The sequence below is a fragment of the Macaca thibetana genome, chromosome 1 (assembly GCF_024542745.1).
Source record: "Macaca thibetana thibetana isolate TM-01 chromosome 1, ASM2454274v1, whole genome shotgun sequence".
Taxonomy (NCBI): domain Eukaryota; kingdom Metazoa; phylum Chordata; class Mammalia; order Primates; family Cercopithecidae; genus Macaca; species Macaca thibetana.
In genome coordinates, this window is record NC_065578.1 from 145,520,410 (window position 1) to 145,545,614 (window position 25,205).

Here is a 25,205-nt window from a genome sequence, read left to right on the forward strand (position 1 = left end):
TCTCTTAGGATCACTTTGGTTTTGACCAGCCAGTAGGAGACAAGAATCTCTCTGCCGCCCAGACTGGAGTACAGTGGCATGATCTTGGCTCACTACAGCCTCCAACTCCTGGTTCAAGCGATTCTCCTGTCTCAGCCTCCTGAGTAGCTGAGATTACAGGCATCGCCACCATGCATGGCTAATTTTTGTATATTTAGTAGAGATGGGGTTTCAGCTTGTTGGCCAAGCTGGTCTTGAACTCCTGATCTCAAGTGATCCTGCTGCCTCGGCCTCCCAAAGTGCTGGGATTACAGGCATGAGACACTGTGCCCTGCCGATGCCAGTTTTAACTGAGGGATGTTAGTGAAGCAGCTTGAGGTTAACTGACTATAATATTACTGACTCATTAGCATGGATTTTGGTTGGTATTGACTTGGAGAAGAGTCTAGTTATTTGAAACTGAAGGGGAAAAAGGTAATTTGAACTCTGAGTAGGACTTGTTAAATCTATATTTTTTCTGTGTTTTTATAGGATTTTTTTTAAAAAGCTTTTAAAAGTAATATGTAGTTGGTTCATATTTGAGTGACATCATGGAATAAATTGGATTCTTCTAATTACAGTATTTTTTAAAATATGTTTTTTTTGTTTGTTTTTTGAGATGGAGTTTTGCTCTTTTCGCCCAGGCTGGAGTACAATGGTGTGATCTCAGCTCGCTGCAACCTCCGCCTTCTGGGTTCAAGCACTTCTCCTGCCTAAACCTCCCGAGTCGCTAGGATTACAGGTGCCCACCAGCACACCGGCCTAATATTTGTATTCTTAGCAGAGATAGGGTTTCACCATGTTGGCCAGGCTGGTCTCAAACTCCTGACCTCAGGTGATCTGCCCGCCTCAGCCTCCCAAAGTGCTGGGATTACAGGCATGAGCCACCGCCCCCAGCCTAAAAATATGTTTTATTTTCTCTCAAGAGAAGCAAGATAAAGTCAAATAAGGCTGACACAGTTTTCATGAGATTCTAGAGAAATTTTGTGTATATAACTGCTAATATTACTAAGAATGAAATTTGTTAGTATTTTATTAAACTATTGGTTACAGCAATACTTTTTAAACAAAATTAATTGAAGAGTATCAGATTTCGATGGATTGTATCAGGTGTACTAACCTTTTTCTAATGTTAGTACTATAAATTTTCTGTGCTACAGTAAAGCACTAAATTGTAATATCCAAAATAAACTGACTTTAATTAGATATTATATTCATACATCGAGTTAATTTCATGTTTTATTACTTTGAACTGGCCATTCACCCATTGATAAGAAAACCCTGTCTTCCAAGAGTAAGTTACTCCAGAACCAGATAATAGAGAGAAAGGATACTAATTTTAATACATGTTAAAGTGGCTTCAAGTGAATTTTTTTTAAGGTGCAATATTATATTCAGAGACAATAGGTCTTTCAGACTATATTTCTTTTAATGAAATAATGTCAAAGGAAAAGAACACAATATTCATTGTTTTAAGGGTAAAGGGCATTTGTTGACATAGATAATAGAAAAAAGATTCATTTGGCTTATCAGTGTAGTCAAAAGTTGTAGCCTCTGTTTTGTTTGGCTTAAAGCTAATTCCTATGCGATACATATTTCTTTTAATCAAATTCAGTGTTCTAAATCCTGATTTGTGGGGCTGGGCATGGTGGCTCACGCCTATAATTCCAGCATTGAGAAGCATGGCGGGTGGATCACTTGAGGTCAGGAGTTCGAGATCAGCCTGACCGACACGGTGAAACCCTGTCTCTACTAAAAAATACAAGAATTAGCCGGGCATGGTGGCATGCACCTGTAATCCCAGCTACTCGGGAGGTTAAGGCAGGAGAATCACTTGAAACTGGGAGACAGAAGTTGCAGGGAGCCGAGATCATGCCACTGTACTTCAGCCTGGATAACAGAGCGAGACTCCGTCTCAAACAAACAAACACAAAAAAACCTGAGTTGTATATAATATCCTTAGAAAGGAAAAATCAAATCTCAGTGGCCCTCCAGAGTTTATTTTAAATAGGTATGTGAATCACCACATTTTTTAAAAAGCTGTATGCATTAGATTTTTTGTTTATATTAAATACATTCAGAATGCCCACAGAAATAAATCTAGAAAATACCAATTCACATTAACCAAACACAATGCCATGTTACTTAGTTGCTCACAGTGTACATTTTACTAACCAGTACAGGGTTGGTTCTTTGAGCTCAGTTTACTTTCACCAGCTATACCACCCTGTCCCTTGTGTTGATTCAGGTCTTTCAACTCTTTTTTTTCTATTCAAAACAATATAATAGCTCCCTATGAGTCATTTGGGTTTTACATAGATGTATATTAAATCTGTCTTGAGGATTACAGTAATGCTACCTGGTGCTAAATTAATCATAAACAAAAATACAAACTGGCTACTGGGATTGTGTTGCTGATCTTGGCTGTAGTTTGTTCAACGTTGGAGCTCTGAAACCTGATTGCTGAAGTTTGAATCCTCTCTCCACTACTTAGATGCATCACATTGCGACAGAAATCTTTTGGCCTTTGTGTATTTCATCTCCCACCTCATAGGGTTATTGTGTGAGAATGAAATGAAATAATACATGTAAAACACTTAGGAATGGGTCTGGCAAATAGTAAATACACAAATGTTAGCAGGCGTATGTATGCATCACATTATAAATGGTAAATCCAGTTGAATCACAATGTGTGTTGTTTTTAGGTTATCATTAAAATGAAAACACAAAAGTTGAAAGCTGTTATAAGGAACTTGCAAAAGCCTGAAATTATTGACTGTTGGAGACTATACATGACTGTAGAGACTACATAGACCACAGATCAGCAGACTATAGCCAGTTATAACTTGATTCTATAAATAAAACTTTATTAGAACACAGCCATACCCATTTATTTATGTATTGCTTGTGGCTATTTTTGCATTACAGTGGCAAGTTGAGTAATTGTGGGAGACCCAATGGCCTGCAAAGCCTAGAGTATTTACTAGCAGGCCAGTTACATAAAAGTGTGCCTACTCCTGCTGTAGGCTCTAGAAGCTCTGTATGACTGTTGAGAATATTTCAATCCCTAGGTGCCTCTAGATCTCGATTTGACAAATGATTGCCTTTGGCCTTCATAAGAAGGGTACAAATCTCAATTATCTGTGATGTTTAAAAAATAAAACCAGATACCTTGGCTGTATGTCACACCAACTAATTTAAAATCTTTGGGAATTGGGTTTTAAAAGGACAAGTATAATTTATAAAAATTCCCAAAGAATGCTGATGCTTATCCTTGCTGACTACTGAAAAATTTTCATACTAGTAATATAGTTTAATGCTCTTAAAAAAGGAAAGCCTAAGAAATTGCTTCAGAGTGAAGTAATGATGGGCCCTTTTAAACCCATGAGACTGCAATTTGAATGCGAATGTAGTTTCTGCTTCACTGGGTTAAGAGATTAGTGTGGCCTAAATAAATGCATGGTGTTGGTTAAACTTTCACATATATTACTAATCCTGAAACTACCTGTCTGTCTTTCTAACTGCCTCTTATATGATGGTACTCACTGGTTAGAACACATGGTGAATAGAAGATTTCATGTTTCTTTTTTTACTTAGAGATTAGTGGGCGAAGAGGGGACTGAGAAAGTTCTTTCTGTATCTGCTGTAGGAAAACTGGCTCTAGAAAAGGGGTAGGAGTGGGCCAGCGGATAGGGATTTAAACAGAACTTTTCCATAATTATACAGTAAAAATATAAAAGTACTGGGATCTTTCATTGCTCATAAGCTTATTCTATCTTGGAAGTAATTCCTATGTTTAATAAAATAACTTATATAAGAAGAGGCCTAAAATGAATCGATATTTAAAACTGTAATATCTTGGATAGGAAAATTAGCTTTGAAACATTTTGTAATCATTAATTTTTGTCAAATTTAGAATGAATTGTCTGTTATAGAAAACGAGGTTACTGTGGTTAAGATTGACTATTTTCTTTTTTCTTTCTCTAAAAAATGAAGGCATTTCAGTAGAACCATGGAGGAACTGGTTCACGACCTTGTCTCAGCATTGGAAGAGAGCTCAGAGCAAGCTCGAGGTGGATTTGCTGAAACAGGAGACCATTCTCGAAGTATATCTTGCCCTCTGAAACGCCAGGCAAGGAAAAGGAGAGGGAGAAAACGGAGGTCCTATAATGTGCATCACCCGTGGGAGACTGGTCACTGCTTAAGTGAAGGCTCTGATTCTAGTTTAGAAGAACCAAGCAAGGACTATAGAGAGAATCACAATAATAATAAAAAAGATCACAGTGACTCTGATGACCAAATGTTAGTAGCAAAGCGCAGGCCATCATCAAACTTAAATAATAATGTTCGAGGGAAAAGACCTCTGTGGCATGAGTCTGATTTTGCTGTGGACAATGTTGGCAATAGAACTCTGCGCAGGAGGAGAAAGGTAAAACGCATGGCAGTAGATCTCCCACAGGACATCTCTAACAAACGGACAATGACCCAGCCACCTGAGGGTTGTAGAGATCAGGACATGGACAGTGATAGAGCCTACCAGTATCAAGAATTTACCAAGATCAAAGTCAAAAAAAGAAAGTTGAAAATAATCAGACAAGGACCAAAAATCCAAGATGAAGGAGTAGTTTTAGAAAGTGAGGAAACGAGCCAGACCAATAAGGACAAAATGGAATGTGAAGAGCAAAAAGTCTCAGATGAGCTCATGAGTGAAAGGTGACTTTTATGTTCTCTAAATATAAAAATATTTGTCTCCAGTGTTTGTGGTTGAATGTTTTATATTAATTAATTCTATTTTAAAATAATTATAAACTATAATAATGATAGTGATATTACTGTTAACTATGGTTATATTTCCTTATAATTTATGATGTTTAGCACAAAGCAAAATTGCTTATTTGATTTATACAAAGTCTTTCGATTATATTATAATGACTCAGTTTTCAGCTACAAGGAGAAAAGGAAATGGATTTTCAGTGGAAAAGAATGTGCTTTTGAATAACAGCACGTTTGTAACTCAGAAATGGATATATAATTATTTATGTTTAATTATAGAACTTTAGCTTTTGGTACTTTTTAGAGTGTCACAATTCATTAATCTATTCTGATTCTTGAAAATCAAAAGTTTATACCACTTCAACGTGTGTGGCTTGACATAAAAAATCTGTAACTTTCTAGGAATTCTGATCACTTATGAATTGTAAAACCTAATTTATAGGCTAGAAACACCTGGTTTTGTCATTTGAAAAATAGGAAAAACAATGGTCCTGTGGCAGTTAGTCTAATCTGTCTATTCTAGGAAGCAGGTATACTATAATGATAATTGTTAAGTACTATTTTGACAGCATCAAAAGGTAGGTGATCATTTTTCTTTTATACTGAAGTGATGAAGTGATGTTACTTGCAAGAAATGAGAATGTGTTAACACTTTATCCTTTTAGGCATGGGTCTGCAAAACCAAATGCAGAACTATGAGCCAGAAAAAAACAGTCTGTAAAAACGGTCTGAGAAAGAGTATTTGATTTTTAATTTGTAGGACTGGTTTCTTTTTTTCTTTTTTTTTTTTTTTTTTGAGATAGAGACTCACTCTGTTTCCCAGGCTGGAGTGCAAGGGTGCGATCTCAGCTCATTTGCAACCTCCACTTCCTGGGTTCAGGTGATTCTCCTGCCTCAGCCTCCAGAGTAGCTGGGATTACAACACCATGCCTGGCTACTTGTTTTTGTATTTTTAGTAGAAACGGCTTTTCACCATGTTGGCCAGGCTGGTCTTGAACTTCTGACCTCAAGTGATTCACCTGCCTTGGCCTCCCAAGGGCTGGGATCATTTTAATCATGTGACTTGTGGTGAGCTCTCAATCTTTTATTTGGTTTTTATTTTTTATCTTTTGGGTTTTTTTTGTTTTGTTTTTTTTTTTTGCTTGTAAATGTGAGTGGGACATGGTAAAAGTTTATGGAATTATCCTTTTATTAGGCATGGTGTGCTAGTCATATAATTTTTCTAAAGAAGTAAAAATTACTTACATAAAAAATATGTGGCTGAGCATGGTGGCTCATTCCTTTAATCCCAGCACTTTGGTAAGCTGAGGCTGGTGGATCACCTGAGGTCAGGAGTTTGAGACCAGCCAGACCAATATGGTGAAACCCCATCTCTACTAAAAATACAAAAATTAGCTGAGTGTAGTGATGTGCACCAGTAGTCCCAGCTACTCAGGAGGCTGAGGCAGGAGAATCACTTGAACCTGGGAGGTGGAGGTTATAGTGAGCCAAGATCACACCACTGCAACAGAGCAAGACTCCATCTCAAATAAATAAATAAATAAATAAATAAATACATTTCCAGAGGGCTTTGAAAAGTTTATGGTATCTGTTTTTCTTGCAAGAAAATTGTCATTTTTATATGGAAATAAGTATTATTTGTATTGGGCCATTGTGACTTAAGACCACTCAACCTTACTTGAAAGTACTTGTCTGACTCAATTACCGGGAGGGACAGTACATGGCAGAAGATATAACATACTCAATTCTGGATTATTCACAATTAGATTACCAGCTTTTTGGATTCATTGTACAACCCCCCCCCCCGCCTTTTTTTTAATTTCTGGCTTTTATTGATCTGCTTTTTTATAGGACATGTAACTGGCAATGGAAATGAGATCAAACTCCCATTTTTCATTTCTTTTCATTGTAAAAAGTATTTGAGTATCCACTAGGCATGATCAGGCTACCTAGCAGTCCACAAACAGCCCAGGTACACATTTTCAGAGTATGTTTTTTACTCTTGAATCAATGTTAAAAAATATATTTTCTCTGATGTAAAACTTATTTATAAACTATTTTCTGTTGTCACTTAAAAGTTAGGTGCAAATTCCTTCCATGCTAAATATTTAAGGTATATTAAAGATTGCTAAATATTTAAGGTATTTTGGTAACAAGTATAAGTGTTTTCAAGATTACTTCCAAAGCTTTCCTACTACAAAAAGCTTTATATTTCATTGGGGTTGATTTATAAATAAGAGAAACTTCACTGTGTGGAGTGTGTGTGTGTGTGTGTGTGTGTGTGTGTCAGATTTAACAAACATTTGATGATTAACTACTATTTACTCTTCACTGGTGGCACCTGGACTAATAATGGAGACTCTGTTCTCAACAGCTGCATAGTCTGGAATAGCCAGACAAGCAAATGATGAAAATGAAATGTGCTGAGTGGAAAGTATTAGTGAAGGAAGACTTCCTAAGGGAGCTGTGCTTTAAAGCAAGTACTAAGACTTGTTCAGGAATTGAGGGAGTCAAGAGAGGGAAATGGCATCTATAGGTAGAGAGCGAATAGCTTGTGCAAAGGCATGAATTGTGAAATGAAAGTGGTGTATTTGGGGAAGTGTACATACTTCGTTTTTACCAGAAATAAAATGGGATCAGAATTATGGCAAAAAGCATTTCTCAGAGGTCTATGTGCTACAGTAAATAGTTTGGATTTTATCATCTTATAGTCAATGGGATCAGTGAAGAATTTTTAACAGTGAAGAAACTCAAGTTGATTTACATTTTTTCAAGACAGTGTGATCTTTACAGCTGTATTTTATCTTTGACCTCCAGTCCATGCTTAAGTGGGAGGTGAATTATGATATGATAGCCGAGAGAACTAAGTATTTGAGAGTATTTGAGACCAATTTTAAGAGTTAGAATCGACGGGAGGCTGACTGACTGTATTTGGGAGGATGAATGAGAAAGAGGACTCTACAGAAAATATAGGAATTGAACAAATTGGGGCAAGTGATTGGTATTAGTGTACATATATTTGTTCATCTAGCATATATGGAATATATTCTCATCCAAATACCATGTTATAAAATTCACTCCAAAAAGGTGAATCTCCTAGGAAAGGGTGTCGTTGGAGATAAGCCGTAATGACTGTCAACTGCTGAAAGTAAAAGGCTTGCTTCTATTTAAGTTCTTGTTCTGATTTATTGAACATAGAAATACATACGTAATGTACACGGAGCGACTCTGGATACCAATGAGGTGAAATGTTAATAAAGATACATGTTGTATACATACATGCCAACATACCTCAAAGTAGGACAAGCATCATTAAGGACTAAGAGCTGGAAGAGAGGGAATCCTGATTTCTTTATATCTTCAAGAGCTTGGACAGGTGGAGAGGGAAGAGAGTGGAGATAGGCATACCACTGTGAAAAGAACATAAACAAAAGGACCAGAGATGGGAATAAGAAGATTTAGATGGAGGCCCATCCATAGAAAGTCTTGAAATCTAAATCTAAATTTAATTCAACAAGTGTTGAAGTAATTTTAGATTTTTAAATAGAAGACTGTTCTATAATGTACACGTGTGTGTGTGTGTGTGTGTGTGTACATACTTTATCAACTACTTTTTTGAATAGATATAAATTTACAGAAAAGTTATAAAGATAGTTCGGAGAGTTCATGTATATCACATTCCCATATATCCCAAATCCACTTTCCCCTGTTGTTAATATTGTACATTACTATGGTTAATCTCTCACAATTAATGAAACAAAATTGATACATTTGTAAGTAAAGTTCACAGTTTATTAGAATTTCCTGTGCTATTATTTAATATTCTTTTTTTGATTTCAGAATATTATATTGCCTTTAGTCAACTTGTTTTATTTTGAAAAGATGAACCTAGCTGTATGTAGAATAGATTAGAGCGGGGTAAATCTGAATTCAGATTAGAAGATCATGGTCTAGAAAAAATAGCTTATCAATTCATAATGCTTTGTCTGCAAATCTGAACTCTGAAAAGTTATGAAAAACTAATTCATTTGTGGCCAGATTTAATTTGACCTGTACCTAGTGTGGATATTCATTCATTTAATTGAAAAAAATATATTAATCTGTTTTATGGAGTACTATCCCAGACTCCTCTGAGGCAGTCTAGAATATACCTTGCTAAAATTGGAATAATTCAGAATTTTAAATACATTTTGCCTCAAGCGTTTCAGAAAAGGGACTGTGACCTGAGGTATATATAAGACCCTTCATTTGAGTTGTGTTAATGGGGGGCACACAGGAAAGAGGAGAGTATCAATAGTAGTTTAGACAGTAAAATGTCAGAAAGATAGTTTCTGAGATGATTTTAATACTCTCATATTGTGGTGCATAGAAGACCATATATATTTGTAAATAAGAAAATATGGTTGTGATGCTCTTAGAGAATTTTTTTTTCATTACCAATTGCACAATATAGGGAGCTTCATACAGCACTTAATTTGGAAGAAAGCTAGGGAGAGGTCTAAATTCAGAACTCCTTGGAAGAATGTGCCTCTTAAGAAATTCCTATATTCTTCATTAATATTTATTTTTTAAGAAATCAAACAGAAACTGAAATTATATTCAGAAATTGTATGTGGATTTAGATCTCACCTATAATTTTAATGCTAAACTTCTTGATTTAAATATTTTAATTAAAAAAGGGATGATTTCCTGATTGGTTAAAATTAAGAATTACAGTAAAAATAAAATACATGAGAATTTTTAAAGAACATCACTAAATTTTCTTTAAAAGCTAAGCCTCTCATTATATGACCTTGTTCTCCTGATATTTTAAACTAGACTATCATATAAGCATTACTTCTATTAGAACGAATAGTAACAGTTTGTTTATGTTATTCAAATATCTACTGTTTGTTTTATTTGTATGTTAGATTTGACTCTGGAGCTTCTGTGGTAGCAATGAGAGCCTGTGTTATTTTTGCACATTCCCCCCTTAATATTTGTAATATTCTTTTATTTTGCTTAAAAGTGACCTTAACTTTGATATAATGAATTATCACCAGTTTAAACTTTTTTCTTCCTTGCAAACTAATAGAGTTGTTGTGAATTCTTAAGTAATGTCTTCTCCAGAATATTTGCAAATGTGGTTATGAAAAGTAATCTTATCCTAGTCCCTTGTATTTCATGTGCTGAAGAAAGGCTTAGCCTGCTTTTGATTGAGACATTTCCCATTTTATTGAGCAGTGGTGTTCCAGGCTCAAGCTGAATTGCATGGCGTAAGAAAGGAGCAGTGAGCATTTGATGAAAACACATAATAAAATGCATCAATTGTGTCAGCATCTCGTTGCAGTCACATCTGGCTTACTGTCAGGGTCCCATTAGATTCCTGTGGTTTTATGTGCCCAAAATAATATGCTCTGTAGTGAATGGAACCAGGATATTAGCAGTTTGATTTTTTAAAAAATCATCTTATTTTCTTTCAGATCTTTGTCAGGCTTAAGTTCCATCTCTGAGCTGCCATGTCTCTTTAAAATTTTACGACTGAGAGATCAATTGTTCTTTTGATCTGTTTCTTTCTTTTTCCTTATTACAGTGATTCCAGCAGTCTCAGCAGTACTGATGCTGGATTGTTTACCAATGATGAGGGAAGACAAGGTACTGAAATGATATTTTTTTCTCTCTGTGGAAAATCTTCTTCATTCTAAAGTTGTGCTTATTACTTGTTATTTCATAAGTTGATGACTGCAATCCATTTACCTTACACACATTACTTAGTGAACTAGGATTTAGTATCGTAGCTGGTTTTTTATATGCTATGGAAGGTGTCCTGTCTTCATGACCTAAGTAATCGATTATCTCCAAAAGCTAGTATGTAGAGCTAATAATATTAAGGAAGGATTATCTTGTTTGAGAAAGCTTTACGTACCTTTTTGATTTTCTCTCTTTTAGCGAATTTGAAAGAAACCAGTTCTTATTCTCTACCTAATTCCAAATGTACTTAAAACTGTTTAAGCATTCATAAAGGTGGATTTCCAAGTCATTTGTCATTTTTATTCAACTGTGACATTAATTCATTCTATCCAGTTTGTAAGTAATTAGATGATTTTTATGAATTCAATATTGTAAACCATTAAACAGAAATGTCTTGCAACTTATATGTTTTCCATCTTTGAAACTTCGGGAAGCTTCAGTCATTAACATGGCAGTATTTTGAAGCTATGAAAAATTTAAAACACCCTAATAAGGGGCAGGATTAATCCTTAATAGGATTAATTTCATTTAGTCACACCTGTTCATGATTGTTTCCCTTTTTACACTCCACACAAATCATGAAATTAATACAGACAAATAACTATCACAAACGTTCTCTTCCTTTCTTAAGAATACATTAGAGGAAGACAGTAAGTTCCAAGTGAAAAACACTAACATAAATTTTAAATTATAAATTTATTTAATGATGTTATAAGAAAAGGACAAAGTAGTAGCCGCCTACACTTTTTTTCTTAGTCTGTTCATCCTTTTGGCAGTACAAAAAAACGTAAATGAAGTGATCATTCTTTTCTGCCTACTTGTAAACTATTTGTCTTAGATGAATAGGTACATAACTATTTGAAAGGCCGTGGACTTTGAAGTTGATACTTTGCTGAAATATGTTAGAATGCTGGGGCTAAATGCGAGGGTAACTACTTTGATAATATACTTAAATTCTCATTAAAATACAGATCTTTCCTCGGGATTGTATTATAAACATGATATTGGTAATGAAATAAAATGAAAAAAATATAAAAATAACTTTGACAAGCCTATCAATCTTTGATAAGGGTGGAAGGGCTTACAATGATATGCCAGCATTTACTGTGAACTTACTATGTTTCACATTGCTAAGTGTTTTTCTTGCATTTAAGTTCTTAATTAATTCTTAAAATCCCTTTGAGATTCCCAATTTTTTAAAATGAAGAAACTGACTCTAATAGAGTAGAAGTAACTTTCCTGGTGTTGCAGAACACTAGAATTCTAATTAGTCTGTCTGACTTCAGAGCAAGTTCTTAACCAATGACTATTTGATTTCCCTATTGAAGAATAAAGTTGTGTATTACATCAAAAATAAAATAACTTTATTTTTCTGTAATAGTGTTGGAATTCAGATATGTAGTAGTCAGTTTCAAGTGAGGCCCTGTTTTTTCTTATGCTTAAACCTGATCTGTGTAAGTTTAATATAAAGCTCAGTAAAAGTCCTGATATCTAAGTGCTGTTAATTGTGTTTTTTGAAAAAAATTTTTTTATTAATTCCCCAATAGAAACAAGCTGGTGACTCTAGTTTTTGAAATGCCTTTAATTTTTGATTCCATCTTAGTTGAAATATAGCTATTTCTCATAAAATAATTTTCAACTGAAACTTAAGAGTATTTTTAGTTTTCCTTTAAAGACGTTTGTTGAAAGAGATTTTAGAAATCAGAAATATCTTTCTCTAAAGGGAAACAGTTTATGACAATCATGATGACCCTCTTAGAAACCAGAATTAGTGGTGGCTTCTCATAATCAAGGGAAGGAGACTTTAATGAATCTCAGATCATCTTCAAAATGCTATTTGTTTCTTTCTGTTTTTCTTTTCTTTTTTCTCTTTTTTTTTTAACACAAGGTCTCGCCCTGTCATCCAGGCTGGAGTGCTGGTGGTACGATCGTAGCTCACTGTAACCTCAAACTGCTGGGCTCAAGGGATCCTCCTGCCTCAGACTCCCGAGTAGCTAGGAGTACAGGTGCATGTCACCATGCCCGGCTAATTTTTAATCGTTTTAAAATAGGGTCTCGCTATCTTGCCCAGGTTGGTCTGGAACTCCTGACCTCAAATGATCCTTCCACTTTGGCCTCTCAAAGCACTGGGATTACACACATGAGCCACCATACCTGGCCTGTCTCTCTTTCTTTTAAAAGCCATCTGTCTTCTGTATTTTTGTCTCTTCATAACTACTTTTTCTTCAAAAAACAAAATACTGATTCTCCCCTATGGCACATTTCAAACTGAATTTTCAATTGATCATTTATTGTTCCATGGTTACACTCATGGATGTTCCCAAAAGTCAGAATTATTGGATAGTGTTGGGCAAAAACATCTCACTTATTTAATATACTTTCTTCATAAACTCTAAGGTATTGTCACTTTTCATTCAAAATCAACTTTTTCAAAACTATTTCTTAATTAGCTTAATGGGATTAATTTCATTTAGTCACATCTGTTCATGATTGTTTCCCCTTTTATACTCCATACAAATCATGAAATTAAGCTAATTATATACCCATATCTGCTGCAAAGCAAGGGTTCTACAGTTTTAACACTTTTTAATTCCCGGGAGCAGATTAAGGTTTGTTTTTTCTTAATGTGGAAGGGGTAGTAACTTAAATGGATTTTCTAATAGGTTTTGCCAAAGGATTAACCAGCTTATTATTGTTTTTCACATTTTAAAATTGGTTCGAAAACATAAAATTTTGTGTTTTTGTTGCTGACAGTTTCTTACAGTCTTAAGATAATATTTCTTAGGTAAAGCTGTGGTATAAAATAAAAAGTTTTCCTTATAGATTATATATGCAGTTATCAAATAAAACATAGGATCCCCAATTAAATTTAAATTGTAGGTAAATAACATGTAATTTTTTAGTACAAGTATGTCCCATGCAGTACTTAGACATATTTCCACTAAAAATTTAATGCAAGTATTGTATACTTATATTAAAAGTTAGTCATTGATCTTAAATTCAAATTTAACTGCCATCTTGTATTTTTATTACGTAAGACTAATTGTGTAACTGGATGATAAAACTGAATCTTTGGTGGGGGGGGGTTTCTTGTATTTATACAGGTGATGATGAACAGAGTGACTGGTTCTACGAAAAGGAATCAGGTGGAGCATGTGGTATCACTGGAGTCGTGCCCTGGTGGGAAAAGGAAGATCCTACTGAGCTAGACAAAAATTTACCAGATCCTGTCTTTGAAAGTATCTTAACTGGTTCTTTTCCCCTTATGTCACACTCAAGCAGAAGAGGTCAGTAGCATTGGCTCCCTGGTGGATATAATGGGTTTAAGGTCAATCTAGGAATATTCATTCAAAGAGGATAAGATAAAGTGGAAATTAGAGAATATAAAGACAAGATGCTGTAAAGAAATATATTGGCCACTAATATAGCTACTACATTTATCATGCTTTCAAATTATTTGAAAAATTGACTTGCTTTCTTGCTAGACTTATTGAGAAAATGTTGAAATGATAGGAACATGAATTGGGAGAAAAGAAAATGGGTATTTATTACTCTAGTGATTAAACACTGGTTAGTTAAGGGCTGACTACATTAGTACTTTGCTAGGTATTGCTCCAGTTTCTTTAAGTGTGAGTTTTGCATTTTCCCAAATAATATTCATGGCATTCACTGCCACCACCAACTTACTTTTCATTCTCTATTGATAGGATCTTCTTCTTCTATGCTTCAGCGATCATAGAAAACTTCTAAATTGAGTACTTTGATTTTCCAGGTTTCCAAGCTAGACTCAGTCGCCTTCATGGAATGTCTTCAAAGAATATTAAAAAATCTGGAGGGACTCCAACTTCAATGGTAGGCATACTTTTTTTGTGTAATTGTCATGTTTGGAAATGTTTCCATTTCTATGGAATAAAAAGCCACATCCTCATCCTTTATTCATATTCTAATGTTAAACTTAAAAATAATCCATTTTTTTGTAGGCTACAAACTGGACCAGTGAGATTCCCCTATAAACCAAATCTTCTAATGCTAATAAATTAGTTACGTTTTGAACATCTGGGGAATGACATTCGAGGGAACCTGGCTCCTGTCCTCTTCCCTGGAGGAATATCATTGAAGTGAGAGCCTCTTTGATGAAAAGATGGGGCTGTTTTTGCTGGAGGACTGGTATTCTAACTTTTAGTCAGAAGTGAACCTGACGGGGGAGGCTTTCTAGGGATCTAGGTTGGCCCAGGGTGGATAGAAACTACTGTAAATTATATATTTTTCTCTTTTATGATTTTTTTTTACATTGAATCCATTTATGTATACTTGCTTTGCCAAAATGCTAACAAAGCTAGAAAATTTTAAACTTCCAGATCTGACAAGTATTCCTTAATGTTTATATTGTGACTGATTAAGAATTAATTTTTACATATCTGACTGTTGTAAATAAAAATCGTGATGCGTTGACATATATGGTTCATTTTTAGAGAAGTCTTATATAACCAGCATTATTTAAAATATTTGCATTTTACTCAGGGTATTTTAACAAGGGCTAAGATGAGTAGTAGGTGAGGTTGATAATCTTTGCTGGAGTTTGTATTTTGTTCAGCTTCCTTTCTACTTGGGTAATCTGCTCTGTATTGCAAACTCATTGTATTTTATAGTATAGCTTTCATTGTACTGCAAAAATCATCCTCGTTCTAAATTAGCCACAGTGATAACTAGTCTGCAGTAGTAGAAGCATTTACCTTTTAAATTACCTGCTTTGTCTGATACCTGAAACACATCAAAATTATTATTTTGGTTTAGAGCTTAATGAAACATGTGAAAGCTGGTATTTTTAACAAATACTGTGTGATTCTGAATCATATTGTCATGTTTAAAAGTGAGAGCTGCTTGTACATCTTTAGAATGGCAGACCATATGTGTCACTGTGAGTGTCAGAAATACTTGCATGAGCTCATTTTCACCAACCGGGGGGAAAATGTAATGTTTCTATTGATGGTATAATTTAGACACTATAATAAGTTCAGACCATTTGAGTTCTTCAAAATGGTTATATTAAAATGATATTTTTATTAAGCTTCAATAATGAAAATGTGATTTAATATGTGTATTTTTATATTATTGTATGGATTAATTGTTAATTCAGCATTTAATGGCTAACTTAAATATGATTGGAAAAGAAACTTCAAGTTGCCATTGCTTTTACCTAAAGTTTTTAAAATCTGAAAGATTTTAGCAAATGCATTAAGCAGGAATGTGTGATATCTCCTTTTAGATTGCTTGTCTAATTTGGAGAGATTAAAAATGGTAAAATGCAACTTTGAGTCTCTTTACCTTTGCATATTTAAAGTGATATTTAAAGGTACAATAGTGTGGTGTTGGTAATTGTAAGTAAGCTTTTCTGTGCTGTGTCTTTGGAGTAAAAATTCATGTTTTTTTTCTGAATTACATAAATGCTTTTGTTTTATTTTGTATAATGACTGTCTTTTAGATCTGAATAAGTCACTTTAAAACCTTGGCCTATGAACTTTGCCTTATCAATCATGAATCTAGATGAATGCTATCTAGTTCTTGGTTCAGTTTTACCTATTTTTATTTTTGGTTCACTGCTTGCTTGAGCATAGCTGGGATTTGTAGCCCATTTTCTAGGCTTATTGCAATCTCACTGTGGTATTTTATAGAAGCTATTACAACTGATAGGCTAGCTTCATGGTATTGATGATACATGGCTTAACTATACTAAAAGCTGCCTTCCCTCTCTAAATTGTAAAAAGGTGATTAAGTTTCACTTGATGGAGATATACTATATATGTGTGTTTATCATGGAACTAGTGCATTAGGCCATAAACTGTTTTTCTGGTCTATGTTTTTTGTATTTAAAATTTTACTGAAGACAATGGACTCCTTTGGGTTTTCTTTCTTTCAACCCTGAATTGTCCTTGTTTGGATTTTTAAGTACTGTAATTTTTTTTTTTCCAATAAAATCTCTGACTTGGGCAAGAAAGGTAAGAGTTCCAATTTGTGCTGATATTTCTCTGATTTCCTTTGCTAAGTTTTCGTTGTTGTTCTTGTTGCTTATGCTGTTTATATTATGTATAACTATAATATGTAGTTTTAAAAATCATAAGCTTGACCGGGTGCGGTGGCTCAAGCCTGTAATCCCAGCACTTTGGGAGGCCGAGACGGGCAGATCACGAGGTCAGGAGATCGAGACCATCCTGGCTAACACGGTGAAACCCCGTCTCTACTAAAAAGTACAAGAAACTAGCCGGGCGAGGTGGCGGGCGCCTGTAGTCCCAGCTACTCGGGAGGCTGAGGCAGGAGAATGGCATAAACCTGGGAGGCGGAGCTTGCAGTGAGCCGAGATCACCCCACTGCACTCCAGCCTGGGCAACAGAGCGAGACTCTGTCTCTCAAAAAAATAAAAAATAAAAAAATATATAAAAATCATAAGCTTACAAAACAGTCATCTTTACACAGTACCCATGACATCTGGTAATAAGAAGTGAAATTTAATGGCCTTAAACTTTCACACTGGAAAGCCAGATTGTTTTTAAGACATACTAATTTTCTGAGCAAAGTCAAACACATGGAACTGCAACCCATTAAACAGAAGGCCAACAAAAGGTTTCTTAAGCAGATGAATGATGACTGCATAAATATAATGAGGTAGTATCTTTGAAGTATAATGACAGAGGGAGAATCTTTTACTGAAATATCTAAACTTTTTTGGGGGCAAGTTTTCAGTTGTATTATAGTTGATTCTGACTATTTGACATAATTGTATTCTATACATTTGCTGAAAACATTGAATTAGGGAATACTGAATCATGGCTCCTAAGGGAAAGACAGAGTTAGGTTCCTGCGAGCCTCTGGTCACAACATTTTTACCAACTGATCAATAGATAACCTTGTTTTGTTTTATGTTTGTGTTTAAAGATATTTAATATATATTGTTGATGTACTAACATTGAACTCCTGGCCAATAACACTATAACTTATGTGTGAACAAAGCTTATCAAGTCTTTTCTCTATAAGGCACATCCCAGCCTTCTTGCACTTAGGAGCACTAGACGGCATTTCTCAGCACTATACAAGGGCTATTTAAAACAGAATAATCACCCACAAAAAGCACAGCAATGCAAAAACAAATCTGGTACTAATTTAGACTACAAAAAGGACATGTGTTTACAGTATGATGGTTTAAACAAGTAGGAAGAAAGTCACCTCGCTGACCTCTGGTAGGGATGCACATGTATGTCAGGTAACTCAACATTTTTCACCGCTCTGTACATGTTACTGAATGACTACAATAGTGAGAAATTGTGAGTATTGATTTTGGGTTTAACAAATAAATTTTAGCAAGCAGGCCGACTTAAAAATATGGAATCCACAGTGGGAATGAGATTGACTCTATTTAGTTTTATAGAGAGCAAAGTGATATTGTAGAAAATTTATAGATTTTGAAGTCAGACCTTTGTGAATCCACACTCTGATTCTTCTTTTTAGTTTAGTTGTAGTTACATTTTGAACCTTCTTCCCTCCTTTTGTTAAATACCAACAATAGTTACTTTTGCATAAGTGTCATCAGGTTTTTAAATGAGATTATGTATACATAATGGGCCCAGCACCATCTCTGGTGCATAATATATATTAAATAAATGATAGTTACTATTATTAGATATATTAAACACAATACCTGGTACTTAAAGAACTTTTGTATCATAGTCAAAGTGCAGAATTGTGGACCTTAAACTTTTCTGGTTTTTCTCTTTTTCTTTTTTTTTTTTTTTTTTTTGAGATGGTTCTTTTTTTTTTTTTTTTTTTTTTTTTTTTTTGAGACGGAGTCTTGCTCTGTCACCCAGGCTGGAGTGCAGTGGCACAATTAAGGCTCACTGCAGCCGTGACCTCCCAATCTCAAGCAATGCTACCACCTCAACCTCCTGAGTAGCAGGGTCTACAGGTGTGCACCAACACGTATGGCTAATTGTTATATTTTTAGTAGAGATGGGGTTTCGCCATGTTGTCCAGGCTGGTATCAAACTCCTGGGCTCAAGCCTCCCAAAGTGTTGGAATTACAGGCGTGAAGCACCACAACTGGCTTGTTCATATTTTATATAAAATTTGCCTTTACATTTAATATTTAAAGCTTTTTATATGGCATTCTTTTATGTTTCTTTTATACCTCATTTATATTTGAACTGGCCTCTTTCTTTAATATGGTCTGTGAATCATAGTTTCAAATATTTAGGTTGACAGCCACTCCGCTAAATCTCAAAGCTGAACTGCAAACTGAGAAACTGCTCTAAACTCTTCTCCTGACCACAGAGCACATAACCTTCTCCCTCCATCATTTAAGCTAAATGAGTAGCTTAAATGATGGAGGGAGAAGGTCTAATAGCTATTCCTGAACCTATACTGTTCAGGAGATTTGGGTCCTGATCTACTTGACCTGCCTGATTTTTTAAATTAATTATGCTCATGTGCATGCAAACAGAGTCCTGAGATTTTTGTGTTGAGAGAAATTACTGTTGCCATCCTAGTAAAGTACCAGTTTGTTAAAACCCAGCTAACTAGCATCTCTTATTCCCCACTTTTAGGAGAATGAAGCAAATGGTAATTAATTTCCAGGTATATGCTGAAGCTATTATCCAGGAGATTCAGCCTGAATCTCTTATATTTCCATAGTTTGTGCATTAAGCTTAATTCAGAATAATATTTCTCAGAGTAATGATGCCAGAATCAGTTTTGGGATATAGTACCTATAAAGTGAATCCAAGTAACCTTACATAAGCATACCTTCCAGTTAGCCAAGATGTATTCTATTCCTATGCATCCTAAAAAATTAGTGTTTTTTGTAGGTCAGAGCTTTTAAAATTCTTTTTTGATTTGAATTAATGGTCTTTCAACAAGTGTTACATTGGTCTGCTGAAAATCAGCATTCAAATTGTGTAGTCTTTTGAAAGATCAGGAAATAAATGAGTCAGCTTAAAACACAGTTGTTGAAAGTCAACATAAATATTACATAGAAATTTTATATAAGAGTGATAGGAATTTGTTTAAAAGTTTTATAATTGCCTCAGTCCACTTTTCTGTATGGTTGGAATAAGAATACATTGGTTCTGGTATTGGTGGTTATTCTGCCAAAGAAAATGAATCTGATTTAATTGACTATTTATACATGTTTATCAAGTTCAAAAATCTGAAAAAAAAATGTGAACATTAGCTCTTAATCCAATTTATCGTGCTACACAAATAATCATACTGTTTACATTCACTATACAAAAACCCTGAACACAATAATTTGTATCTGTTTAGAATCTTGAGTCAGTTCATTCTATAGTATTTTCTTCTGTGAAGTCATAGAAAACCAGGATTACATGAGTGGCAATTTGTTAATGACAATCATACTGTAATGGTTTACTCTGTATGTCTTGCTCAACTTTTGTTGTTTCTTAGGAAACTAGAGTAGGAATATTTAGTCTACTTTATAGCCTTTTACAGCAGAAGAGCCATGTAATTTTTTCTTTTTTTTTTCTTTTTTTTTTGAGATGGAGTCTCGCTCTGTCCCCCAGGCAGGAGTGCAGTGGTGCGATCTGGGCTCACTGCAAGCTCCACCTCCTGGGTTCATGCCATTCTCCTGCCTCAGCCTCCCGAGTAGCTGGGACTACAGGCGCCCGCCACCATGCCCGGCTAATTTTTTGTATTTTTAGTAGAAATGGAGTTTCACCGTAGCCAGGATGGTCTCCGTCTCCTGACCTCGTGATCCACCCGCCTCGGCTTCCCAAAGTGCTGGGATTATAGGCATGAGCCACCGCACCCGGCCCTTATTTATTTATTTATTTTTTCCTGCTCTGTTGCCAAGGCTGGAGTGCAGTGGCAGATCTCAGCTCACTGCAACATTTGTCTCCCAGGGTCAAGCGATTCTCCTGCCTCAGCCTGCCCAGTAGCTGGGACTACAGGCGCCTGCCACCACGCCAGCCAATTTTTGTATTTTTAGTAGAGCCGGGATTTCACCATGTTGGCCAGGCTGGTCTCAACTCTTAACCTCAGGTGATCCACTGACCTCGGCCTCGCAAAGTGCTGGGATTACAGGCGCGAGCCATCAAACTAGACCAGAAGGGCCATTTAAAATGCAGTTGATTTACATAAGGGAACTTGATAGTCGAAGAGAAAGGAACATTTTTATGATAGAAAGCAAATCTAAAATGATTTTTAAAAATACACACAGCCTATGTCCTCAACTGTAATTTGACCATGACTGATTAACATTTTTTGAGTGGAATTCACTAGTGAAATGCTTTATTTTAACCCCTGTGAACTGATACATGTTTGTATCCATAAGACATTTTGGGATACTTTGTAGAATACAAGAAGAAAGTGTGTTTAAACTTATATTTTAAATATATATCATGTATATTCTAATCTATTACTATATATTAATTTTGTGTTTGTCTTATTTCAAAATCAGTTTAAGATCAAAATTTCACATTAGACACTGATACTTTTTTTTTTTTTTTTTGAGACAGAGTCTCACTCTCACCCAGGTTGGAGTGCAGTAGTGCGATCTCGGCTCACTGCATCCTCCGCCTCCCGGTTCAAGGCATTCTCCTGCCTCAGCCTCCCTAGTAGCTGAGACCACCTTCGTGTGCCACCATGCCCTGATAATTTTTGTCTTTTCAGTAGAGACAGAGGTTCACCATGTTGGCCAGGCTGCTCTCAAACTCCTGACCTCAGGTGATCCTTCTACCTCAGCCTCCCAAAGTACTAGGATTACAGTCATGAGCCACTATGCCCGGCCAGAAACTGACCCTTTTTTAAATAACTTATTTTGAGATAACTTGATTCTGTATCTTAGAAAAGTACAACTTAATAGAATTATAATAAATATTTCTTTTACAAAAGACATTTTAATACAGTCTCTTTCATTTAAAATTCTCTATTTTGGGTCAGGCATGGTGGCTCACACCTATAATCACAGCACTGGGAGGCCAAGGCAGACGGATCACCTAAGGTCAGGAGTTCAAGACCAGCCTGGCTAACATGGTAAAACACCATCTCTACTAAAAATACAAAAAGTAGCAGGGCATGGTGATATGTGCCTATAATCCCAGCTACTAGGGAAGCAGAGGCAGGAGAATCACTTAAACTCGGGAGGTGGAGGTTGCAGTGAGCTGAGATCATGCCACTGCACTCCAGTCTGGGCAACAGAGCGAGACTCCATCACAAAAAGATAAAAATAAATAAATAAATTCTCTATTTTGATGTCATTTACAACTGTAGATTCAATATCATAAAAATTTAATATCCATAGTTATTTGAAAATATGACTTGAACAATTTTTCATTCAGTTCTATTAAATGGTATCTGTCTTGATATTCTTATTGTGTTATGCTTTATTAAAAGAGCAGATATTTACAAATTTAAATAGTGCCAATACAGTAGTATATTTGTTCATTTAATTAGCAGTATTTTAATGTTTGTTATATTCTCCATATTTAGTATTGAAAACCCGTTAGGAAAAATTATATGAACAGGTGTTCAATCTTGGTATTTTAATGTTACCAAAATTGACAACATATATTTTTCCATGTATTTAAAATATTGGTTCTTGCTTCTCTGATAACTTAGTCTTTGAATTGGCTTGACTTCAAAGACTTCATTGTCATTTGAGTTTGTGATGCTTCAGAAATCTGGTACCTTGCAAAGTGAATGTTAGTATTTTTAGTAATTACTACAGACACAGTGTTGCTTACTATGTGCCAGACACTTTTCTACAGGCTATTTATATATATATATATTCATTAATCTTATTAACATATCTATAATATACATTTATGTTTACAACTTAAACAGTTTATTACATGTTCTTCCTTTGACAAGCCAAAATTAATATGATTCGGAAGTTATATTTCTGTCATGTTGCTAATATTAATAAATATAAATAAATTCGCTTCATAAAGTAGTCTTCATTTCTTTGTTATAAAATGACTGGTTACAAAGTGTGAGTTATTTTTGAAATACTCACAAGCATTCTTTGTATCTTGAATGGCAAGCACAATCAAGATGTGTGCCATAATAAAAATGATAATGACACGTTTTACTGCTCCTATCAGATTAATCACTGGAACCCAATCCTCCATTTTCACCCTTTCTTCCCTTTGTATGTTTCTCAGATAGTCTATAGTACCTTTTTGCTGATCTAATTCTAGCACCTTTTGGTCTGCTTGCTTGCTCTGTTTCAGCTTGTTCTCCCTGCCTGACTTCCATGGTCCCTCATCTCTCCAGCCTGTTTTACAATGTGCCTCATAGCTGTCACATTGCTCTGTTAGTTCAGCTGTGATAATATCCTCTGTATTTCTTATATTCCTTTCCCCTCCTTTCCCATATAACTTAGCAAAACTCTGGGAAAGCCTCTTAAAGGAGGTTGATCTTTTTAGCTGAGACTTCGAGAATAAGCTAGAACTTACCTACTGATTGGGTAGGGAAATTGGCAGACAGAAAGGCATGGTCAAGGATTAAGTTTGAAACAGCCTGGGGTATTCAGGAAACTGTGAATCCGGTATTACTGAGATAAAAGATATGCTTGTGTGGAGTGTTATGTAGCAGGAAAGGTTTGGCTGAAAATGTGGGCAGGGGTTAGGTCCTTATGGACGTTGTGGTCCATGGGAACGCATGTGAACCCATGTAATCTCCAAGGGGTTAAAGATGATCAGATTTGTTTTTTAAAAGATTACATGGGCAGCAATGTAGAGAGTACATTAGATAATTACTCGTTAAGACTATATCAGGAGGCTAAGATCCATGCCTTTTCTACAGTAGGTGGGATCCATAGACTAGACTGAACCCTTAAATTTTTACTGGACCTGATATTCTGATCAACTCTTGCATGACATCCACTCGTTTAATAAAGATTTTTGATACTAGGTAATACCAGTGTCAGATACTGCTGGGCCTCAGGTGTTAGTGATGAACAAGTTAGATATGATCTCTTGAAGCTTACATTTTAATGAATAAAAATAAACCTGGTGGAGGTTGGGAGGAAAATAAGGAAATAAAAATGGACATGGAGAAAATTAAGCAGGGTAAGTGTTAGAGAATTATAGGATATGATGTTGATTGGAGAGAGTATGATTTGCAGGCTGGGATTTTCAGCCTTGGACAGTCTAGTGCCTTTCTTCTAATTGCCATTGTAACAGTTGGGGAAAGGAGCAAGGGCGTACATTATTCATCGCTTTTCATTCAAGAAGTTGGGATAGGTTTTAGCCATCTCTCGTGATTCCTGATCAGATTGCCCAAAGGTTTTAAATGTCATTATGGACAGGCCTGTGAATAGCAAAAAAAGGCACTTTTTTTTACTAGGTACAGCTTTCCTACTAATGCTTATGAATTTTTTTTTTGCCTTTATGTTTATTTTTTTAATTGAGACAGTAATAATTATACATATTTATGGGGTAATGTGATATTCTGAAACATGTATGCAATATGTAATAAATCAGATTAATTACGATGTCCATCACCTCAAACATTTATCATTTCTTTGTAACTTCTGAATGATTTTTTTTTTTTTTACAGAAAGTTTACAGATGCTAAATATTTATATAGCATTTTGGATGTTCCCTTTAGATTTCATCATAATGTATGTCCTGAAATTTAATATGTAAGAACTTCCCTAAAGAGGTTACCAGTTTACTCTTCTGCTTTCATGGCTACTTAAATATTATGCAGTACAACTAGTCTTTTTATTACCTTTTTAAAAATGCATGAAATACCATGCTTTCTGCTTTTTATTTTTCTTACTTTAGTATTTGCATACAAATTCTTAAGTCATTCCTTTATTAGCAAAGAAATGGTTTATTTTACTTTTTTGTTTTTGAGATATATATGATCTATGGACTTTTTAATGAATCTCTTTAAAAACATTGAATTTGCAAATGTGAGGTTTTCTAAAAATACTTCTTAGACTATGATTATCATTTTAAAACTTCTCTTTTGTATCCTAAGAAACCTTTGAAATATGTTTTAAAATGCTCTTTCTTTGAAAATTAAGGCTGCTGATTGGTGACCATTTGACTTCACAGATGAAGACGCAACACCTTTTTTTAGTTGTCTTTTAAAATGGTGATGACTTTGCCATAGTCCCCATTGTTATTGTTTTTTTTTAAAATCAAAATCAGGGAAACAGAAATGCTGCAAACATTTTACTTTCTAGGAACCTTCTACTCTGTTTTTCTGCCTTTTATGTTGCTGATACAATTATTCTGATGGTCTATAAAATTCGGTTTTCTACTTTCCCTTCAGATATGTCAGATACCTAATATCAGAAAAGCTCAAAATCAATGATGAGTAGAACACTTCCAAATAATATTTAACAAGCACTTTCTATACAGAAGTCACCTGCAAGTCCTCCAACTGAAGGTCAATTCGAAGAACTGAAAATTCATAATGAAATCATCTAGATAGGAGTTTTCTTTACTATAGTTAGAGAATGCCAACCAGATATTTGTTGACTGTCATCCAGGAAAGGGGATTGTGATAAACCAGAAATGCCAACAGGTACTTATGTATGTTTTAAGCCAATAAAACTTGTAAAATTTTTGTTGTTCAGTCCCAATTATCTGAAACCCTGACCAGTACTTAATGGGGGCAATTTGATGATTTTTTTTTTTCCTACCAAAGGAGTAATGACTTGT

The 25,205-nt window shown here is 35.0% G+C and overlaps 1 protein-coding gene across 5 annotated transcripts in view; it reads left to right on the plus strand.

Annotated features, from left to right (window-relative positions):
- Window positions 1–25,205, plus strand: part of GPATCH2 (G-patch domain containing 2) — a 203,385-nt gene that overhangs the window by 6,444 nt on the left and 171,736 nt on the right. For 4 of the 5 annotated variants that reach the window (XR_007723473.1, XR_007723471.1, XM_050780307.1 and 1 more), the window contains exons 2-5: window positions 4,015–4,731; window positions 10,364–10,425; window positions 13,626–13,808; window positions 14,294–14,373. Coding sequence is in view for 3 of the 5 variants with exons in the window: in XM_050780307.1 (XP_050636264.1) it covers window positions 4,015–4,731; window positions 10,364–10,425; window positions 13,626–13,808; window positions 14,294–14,373 (1,042 nt within the window). In the remaining 2 variants the exon portion in view is untranslated. Of the gene's footprint in view, window positions 1–4,014; window positions 4,732–10,363; window positions 10,426–13,625; window positions 13,809–14,293; window positions 14,374–14,501; window positions 18,792–25,205 lie in introns of those variants that run through there. The other variant, XM_050780331.1, reaches the window with a different exon arrangement.